This window comes from Phocoena sinus, chromosome X (assembly GCF_008692025.1).
Source record: "Phocoena sinus isolate mPhoSin1 chromosome X, mPhoSin1.pri, whole genome shotgun sequence".
Taxonomy (NCBI): Eukaryota; Metazoa; Chordata; class Mammalia; order Artiodactyla; family Phocoenidae; genus Phocoena; species Phocoena sinus.
Genome location: NC_045784.1, coordinates 118,259,190 through 118,267,945, shown reverse-complemented (window position 1 = coordinate 118,267,945; position 8,756 = coordinate 118,259,190). Strand labels below are relative to the sequence as shown.

General features: G+C 38.7%; 1 protein-coding gene across 1 annotated transcript; it reads left to right on the top strand.

Annotated features, from left to right (window-relative positions):
* The first annotated feature begins 6,448 nt into the window (after nt 1-6,448).
* Nucleotides 6,449-8,416, top strand: LOC116748015 (heat shock cognate 71 kDa protein-like). Its single transcript, XM_032620774.1, is given in 3 exon segments — nt 6,449-6,971; nt 6,974-7,874; nt 7,876-8,416. Coding segments are annotated over 3 exon segments (1,935 nt in total). The 5' UTR covers nt 6,449-6,478.
* Nucleotides 8,417-8,756: the final 340 nt, after the last annotated feature.

Here is an 8,756-nt window from a genome sequence, read left to right as displayed (position 1 = left end):
GCCAAGTGGTTAGGTCCTTGGTGAGGCAGCTAATGTGCTCCACATATAAAGGGGGATCAGGACCAGCTCAGTGTTTAAAAGCAAGAACTGGGAGTGGGGGACAGAACACTTTACCTTGTTTCATGAAAGGAAGCTGCAAAATGTTACCTGAGACCACATCCCTTGCAAGATATAGGCCTTAAGAAATAGGAGGACACAGATACAGCCTCATGACCTAGGTGTGAGCCAAGTGGCCCATTTGTTCAGTGAAAAGATCTGCCGAGTCCACAATATGACCACTGGGTGGAAACTCCAGACTGAGTCTGTAAGACCTGGCTCTGGAATAGGGACCTGTAGGGCTGGGTGGAGATGACTGTAAAACTGCTAGATGGGAAGGGATGAGAACAGAAGCAGAGACAGGAAAAAAAGGCCCTAGACATGTTGTTTTTCAGAAGGTGCTTGCACAATGCTGAGAGTAAGTACCTCCTTAAATTTTGTGCCCCAGCTGCCTTACTCTCCCCCCAGGCCCTGCTATGAATCCACGAGTCCATACAAATATCAATATAAATAAATAAATGGAGAACTTGTGAAAGCTCTTCCTCACAGAAAATGTTAATAAATGTAGGCAGAATCATAGAAAATCACCATTTGGCAATAATCGTTAATAGATGCTATAACTAGTGGGTTACATTTTGTTGAAAGATGGCATATTTACATATTTTCAAAGAATTTCCTTTATAGGACACTTAGTAATAACAAAGAAGAAAACAGTAATTTTACAGAGGAGAAACCTGGAGATACCACCGCAACCAAGTGATCAAAATTTATATCACCAGTAATGGGACATAGATATCATGCGTCTCCTGATAAGATGCCCTGAGAAGGACACATCATTTGTATGACATCTCTGCCAAAGTTATAGAAATAGCCTGAATTTAATCATGAGGAAAAATCAAACAAATCCAAATTGGTAGACATTCTCCAAAATACATGGCCTGTACTATTCAAAATTGTCAAGATCATGAAAGACAAAGAAATGCAGAACTGTTCTAGATTAAAGGATACCAAAGAAACGTGACAACTAAATGCAATACATAATCCTAAATTGGATCCTTTTGCTATAAAGGACATTAGTGAGATAACTGGTGACATATAAATAAGATCTATAGATTATAATACTGTATTGTGAATTTCCTGATATCTGATTATTTTTTTTTTTTTTTTTTTTTTTTTTTTTTTTTTTTTTTGGTACGCGGGCCTCTCTCTGCTGTGGCCTCTCCCGTTGCGGAGCACAGGCTCCGGACGCGCAGGCCCAGCCGCTCCGCGGCATGTGGGATCTTCCCGGACCGGGGCGCGAACCCGAGTCCCCTGCATCGGCAGGCGGACTCTCAACCGCTGCGCCACCAGGGAAGCCCCTGATATCTGATTATTGTATCGTAATTGTGTAAAAGAATGACCTTGTTTTTAGAAAATACACACTAAAATATGAGGGAAAAAGAGACTTTATGTCAGCAACTTTCTTTCAAACAAAGCAGTTTAGAAAAATATATAATATATACCATTAAGTGTGTGTATATATATGGTAACATTTGTGGAATTTGAGTTGTGGTACATAAGAATTCTTTTATTATTTTTGCAGCTTTTCTGTCAGCCTTAAATTATTTAAAAATAAAAATCTAGTGTTATCTTGCTGAAGTGATAATTAAAGGTAATTTTACAATCTTAACTACATTTAAAAACGAAGGCAAATTGAAAATAAATGAATTAAATGTTCAACTCAAGAAAGCAGAAAAAAGAAAAACAAAGTAAATTAGAAAGAAGGAAATTGTAAAGAGCAGAAATAAATTAATGAGTTTGGTAGAAAACAAATCAGAGAGAGGATCCACAAAATTTAAATATTGGTTCTTTGGGGAAAAAAGGAATGAGTACAGTGAGAAAATAACAACAATGGTCAAGAAAAGACAAATAATTTTAGGAACAAAAAAGGGAATATGACAGTCCTGCTGGTAAATTAGAGATTTCAGTGATCGTAAGAGAAAACTACAATCAACTTTATGCCGTAAACTTGAAAGCTTAAAAGAAATGAATATTTTCCTAGAAAGTCTATCAAAAGTGACTCAAGAAGAAAACAGATACCTCCATAAACCAATAAACATTAGTGAAAGTGAGTTAATATTCAAAAATGTTCTACCTTAAAAAATACTAGGCTCAGGCAGTTTTACGGAAGAAATTTACCAAATCTTCCAGGATCAGATAGTCCCTCTTTTACAAACTGTTGCAGAGAATAGAAAAATGGGGGAGAGATATCTACGAGATTTTGGAAGAACTGAGCAGAGTATCTTGCTCTACCTGATATCAAAACTTCCTATAAAGGTACATGGGAATTCCCTGGCAGTCTAGTGTTTAGGACTCGATGCTTTCATTGCTGAGGCCTGGGTTCAGTCCCTGGTCAGGGAACTAAGATCCCACAAGCCTCTCAGTGCAGGCAAAACAAACAAACAAAACAAAACAAAACTTCCTATGAAGCTACAGTAATTAAGACACTGTGCTTGGTGCAGGGAGGGGCAAAAACACTGGAACAGAATAGAGAGCCCAGAAATATACTCAGATGAGCATGGACCCTGGATATATGTCAGGTGTGGGATATCAAATCAGCAGGGAGATGGAAGCATCATTCGGTATATGCTTCTGGTAGAATTGGGGATAATTTGAGGGAAAATAAAATTAAACCTTTATTACATACAATGTAAAACCAAACCCAGGAGAAAATCTTCATGATCACAGGACAGGAAAAGTTTTCTTAAACAAAATGAGACAAAACAAAACAGAAAAGCACAAATCATAAAGGAAGCAACTGATAAATTTGATTCTGTAATTTAAAAAATCTGCACAGAGACACCATTTAGTATCTTGAAAACATAATGTTGAGTGAAAAAACCAAGTTGCCTCATGATACGGTATGACCTCATTTGTTAAATGTTGAAAAATACATACACTAATAGTGTACATTGTTTATGGATGTATATGTATGGTGTAAAATTATTAAAAATATGCATGGGAACTTTAATACTGTATTCCTAACTAACAAGAAGAAGAGAAAAATGGGGAATGGATTGGAAAGAGTACAATGGGGTTCTCAACTCTATCTGAAATGGGTTTTTTTCTTAAAAATAAATGAGGTCTGAAACAAAAATGGGCTAAAATTAAGATTTGATAACACAGAATGTGGGTAAATGGATATTTGTTAATATCATGTATTCACATCTATATGCTTAAAATACCAATACCCCATCTCCAGGCAGGGTGCTATAGTAGAGAAGCATCAGCCTAGATCATGGTTGAAGTGCAGGACCTACTGCTTGTTAGCTGTGTGACCCCTGCCAGATTACTTAATTTCTTAGAACATCAGTTTCTTCATTTGTAAATTGGGGATAGTTGTAGTACTTAAAGCATCGCTGTGAGAATTACATGAACCAATGCACATAAAGTGTTTTGCCCCGTGCCTGATACATAAATACTCAGCACTCTGGCCTTTGTGATCATTTTCAACAAATTTGCCAAATTTTAATTTTTGGTGTTTTTTTTTTTTTCAGTGAGGTGTAATTGACATATAACATTATATTAGTTATAGTTGTACAACATAATGATCTGATATGTGTATATATCAGAAGTGATCATCACATTCAGTCTAGTTAACATGTCACCATACATAGTTACAAAAATTTCTTGTGATGAGAAATTTTAAGATCTACTCTCTTAGCAGCTTCCAAATATGCAATACAGTATTATTAACTATAGTCACCATGCTGTACATTACATCCCCGTGACTTATTTTATAAATAGAAATTTGTATCTTTTGACCCTCATTCAGCCATTTCACCCACGCCCCACCTCTGGCAACCACCATCCTGTTCCCTATATCTATGAGTTCTCTCTCTTTTTTTTTTTAAGATTCCATATATAAGTGAGATCATACGGTATTTGTCTTTCTCTGTCCGACTTATTTCACTTAGCAGAATACCCTCAAGGTCTATGTATGTTGTCACAAATGGCAAGGTTTCATTTGTTTTTCTTTTTTTTTTGGCTGCGCTGTGTGGCATGTGAGATTTCAGTTCCCTGACCAAGGATTGAACCCAGGGCCCTCGGCAGTGAGAGCTCGGAGTCCTAATCACTGGACCACCAGAGAATTCCAAAGATTTCATTTCTTTAACAGCTGAATAATATTCCATTATATATTCCAATATTTTATACCTATATCAATACACACAGAGACACACACACATACACGTACACCATGTTTGTCTTTATCCATTCATCCATTGATGAACATTTAGGTTGTTTCCATGTCTTGGCTATTGTAAACAATGCTGCAGTGAACATGGGGGTGCATATATCTTTTCAATTTAGTGTTTTTGGTTTTGGTTTTTTTTGGATAAATACCCAGGAGTAGAATTGCTGGGTCATATGGTAGTTCTTTTGTTAGTTTTTTGAGGAACCTCCGTTCTTTTTTCCATAGTGGCTGCACCAGTTTACATTCCCATGAACAGTACACTGGGGTTCCCTTTTCTCCACATCCTCATCAACGCTTGTTTATTTCTTGTTCTTTTGATAGTAGTCATTCTGACAGGTGTGAGGTGGTATCTCGTTGTGGTTTTAATTTGCATTTCCCTGATAATTAGTGATGTTGAGCATCTTTGCATTTGTCTGTTGGCCATTTGTATGTAGTTTTTGGAAAAATGTCTGTTAAGGTCCTCCGCCCATTTTTTAATTGGATTGTTTGTTTTGATGTTGAGTTGTATGAGTTCTTTGTATATTTTGGATATTAACCCCTTATCAGCTTTATGATTTGCAAATATTTTCTTCCATTCAGTAGGTTGCCTTTTCATTTTGTTGATGGTTCCCTTTGCTGAGCAGAAGGTTTTAGTTTCATGTGGTCTCATTTATTTATTTTTACTTTGATTGCCTTGGCTTTTGGTGTCAAATAAAAAAAACATCATTGCTACGACCTGTGTTAAGAAGCTTACTGCTTATGTTTTCTTCTAGGAGTTTTATGGTTTCAGGTCTCACATTCAGGTCTTTAATCTATTTTCAGTTAATTTTTGTGTATGGTGTAAGATAGTGGTCCAATATCATTCTTTTACATGTGTCTGTGCAGTTTTCCCAGCACCTTTTATTGAAGAGACTGTCCCTTCCCCATTGTATCTTCTTGCCTCCTTTGTCACAGATTAATCGACCATATAAGCATGGGTTTGTTTTTAGGCTCTCTGTTTTGTTCCATTGATCTTTGTGCTGTTTTTATGCCAATACTATACTGTTTTGATTACTATAGCTTTGTAAAATAGTTTGAAATCAGGTAGCTTGATGCCTCCAGCTTTGTTCTTCTTAAGATTGCTTTGGCTATTGAGGGTCTTTTATGGTTTCATAGAAACTTTGCGATTGTTTGTTCTATTTCTGTGAAAAATACCATTGGAATTTTGACAGGGATTACATTGCATCTGTAGTATGGGTTGTATGGACATTTTTTAAAATTAATTTTTATTGGAGTATAGTTGCTTTACAATGTTGTGTTAGTTTCTACTGTACAACAAAGTGAATCAGGTGTATGTATACATATATCCCCTCTTTTTTGGATTTCCTTCCCATTTAGGTCACCACAGAGCATCAAGTAGAGCTCCCTGTGCTATATACAGGAGGTTCTCATTAGTTATCTCCTTTATACATAGTATCAAAAGTGTATATATGTCAATCCCAATCTCCCAATTCCTCCCACCGCCACCCCTTTCCCCTTGGTATCCATACATTTGTTCTCTATGTCTGTTGGGTTGTATGGACATTTTGACAGTATTAATTCTATCAATCCATGAGCATGGAATATCTTTACATTTATATGTGTCTTCTTCAATTTCTTTCATTACTGTCTTATATTTTTCAGTGTACAGGTCTTTTACCTCCTTGGTTAAATTTATTCCTAGGTATTTTATTCTTTTTGATGCAATCATAAATGGGATTGTTTTCTTAACTTCTCTTTCTGCTAATTTGTTATCAGTGTATAGATACACAACAGATTTTGTATATAGATTTTTGTATCCTGCAAGTTTACTAAATTTGCTTATTCTAACAGTTTTTTTTGTGGAGTCTTTAGGGTTTTCTATATATAAAATCATGTTATCTACAAATAGTGATAGTTTGGGGCAGTCTTTTTTTTGTTAATTTTTCATTTTGAAATAATTTCACACTTGCAGAAATAGTCACAAAGGCTCCCATTTACCCTTCATCTAGATTTTACCATAATCATTCTATTATCTGGATCAAAAAAACCTTCTCGATGAATGGGAAACCAAACCGTCATATATCCTCTGCTGTGGTAAAACTGGACTATTTGGGAGGCAGTAAATAACCATGGTTAAGAATGTAGGCATTGGGTCTCATTGAACGTGGCAGCAGCTTTACAGATTGCTGTTTTCTCCTCCAGCGGACCTGGGCCTGCACTCCAGCAACCATGTCTAAGGGACTTGCAGTTGGCATTGATCTTAGCACCACCTATTCTTGTGTGGGTGTCTTCCAGCACAGAAAGGTGGAAATAATTGCCAATGATCAGGGGAACCGAACTACCCCAAGCTATGTCGCCTTTACTGATACCGAACGATTGATCGGTGATGCTGCAAAGAACCAAGTTGTAATGAATCCCACCAACACGGTTTTTGATGCCAAACACCTCATTGGATGAAGATTTGATGATGCTTTTGTCCAGTCTGATAAGAAGCATTGGTCCTTCATGGTGGTGAATGATGCAGGCAGGCCTGAGGTTCAAGTAGAATACAAGGGAGAGACAAAAAGTTTCTATTCAGAGGAGGTGTCATCCATGGTTTCGACAAAGATGAAGGAAATAGCAGAAGCCTGCCTTGGGAAGACTGTTACCAATGCTGTTGTCACAGTACCCGTTTACTTTAATGATTCTCAGCATCAGGCTACCAAAAGTGCCGGAACTATTCTGAGCTCAATGTACTTAGAATCATCAACGAGCCAACTGCTGCAGCTATTGCCTATTGCTTAGACAAAAAGGTTGGAGCAGAAAAAAATGTGCTGATCTTTGATTTAGGTGGTGCCACTTTTGATGTGTCAGTCCTCACTATTGAGGATGGGATCTCTGAGGTCAAATCTACAGCTGGAGATACCCACTTAGGTGGAGAAGACTTCGACAACCGGATGGTCAACCATTTTATTGCAGAATTCAAGCGCAAGCACAAGAAGGACATCAGTGAGAACAAGAAGGCTGCCCGTCGCCTTCGTATTGCTCGTGAGCGTGCTAAGCGCACTCTCTCTTCCAGCACCCAGGCCACTATTGAGATTGATTCCCTCTATGAAGGAATCAACTTCTATACCTCAGTTACCCGTGGCCGATTTGAAGAACTGAATGCTGACCTGTTCCTTGGCACACTGGACCCTGTGGAGAAAGCCCTTCGGGCTGCCAAGCTAGACAAGTCTCAGATCCATGATATTGTCCTGGTGGGTGGTTAAACCTGCATCCCCAAGATTCAGAAACTTCTCCAGGACTTCTTCAACGGGAAAGAACCGAATAAGAGCATCAACCCTGATGAGGCTGTTGCTTACGGTGCAGCTGTCCAGGCAGCCATTCTATCTGGAGACAAATCTGAAAATGTTCAAGACTTGCTGCTGTTGGATGTCACTCCTCTTTCCCTTGGGATTGAAACTGCTGCTGGAGTGATGACTGTCCTCATCAAGCACAGCACCACCATTCCCACCAAGCAGACACAGACTGTCACAAACTACTTGGACAACCAGCCCGGTGTACTCATTCAGGTTTATGAAGGTGAGCGTGCCATGACCAAGGATGACAACCTGCTTGGCAGGTTTGAACTCACAGGCATACCTCCTGCCCCGTGGTGTTCCTCAGATTGAACTCACTTTTGATATTGATGCCAATGGCATCCTCAATGTCTCTGCTGTGCATAAGAGCACAGGAAAAGAGAACAAGGTTACCATCACTAATGATAAGGGCCGTTTGAGCAAGGAAGACATTGAACGCATGGTTCAGGAAGCAGAGAGGTACAAAGCTGAAGATGAGAAGCAGCGGGATAGGGTGTCTTTGAAGAATTCTCTTGAATCCTATGCTTTCAACATGAAAGCTACTGTTGAGGATGAGAAACTTCAAGGCAAAATTAATGATGAGGACAAACAGAAGATTCTTGATAAGTGTAATGAAATAATCAACCGGCTTGATAAGAACCAGACTGCAGAGAAGGAAGAATTTGAACATCAGCAGAAGGAGCTGGAAAAAGTCTGCAGCCCCATCATTGCCAAGCTGTACCAGAGCGCAGGAGGCATGCCAGGAGGAATGCCCGGGGGCTTCCCTGGTGGTGGAGCTCCTCCGTCTGCTGGTGCCTCCTCTGGGCCCACCATTGAAGAGGTTGATTAAGCCAGCCTAGCACAGGGTGAGCATTGTTCCACACAACATTGAAGGACCCAAATCTGTAGCAAATTCCATGGCAGTTTCAAAGTTGAGCTGCTGTAGTAAACTGGGCCTTCTTGGTACTTGAACATGGAACGTGTGCACAGGGAAAGGAAATAACACTGCACTTTACAAGCACTGTATAGTAAGTGGAAAATGCAAAAATGTCTTAAATAGAACTGTATTTAAAATGGGCAAAAAAAACGTAGGCATTATTTGTGACAATATGCATGGACCTTGAGGGTATTACGCTAAGTAAAATAAGTCAGAGAAAGACAAATACCATATGATTTCATTCATATATGGA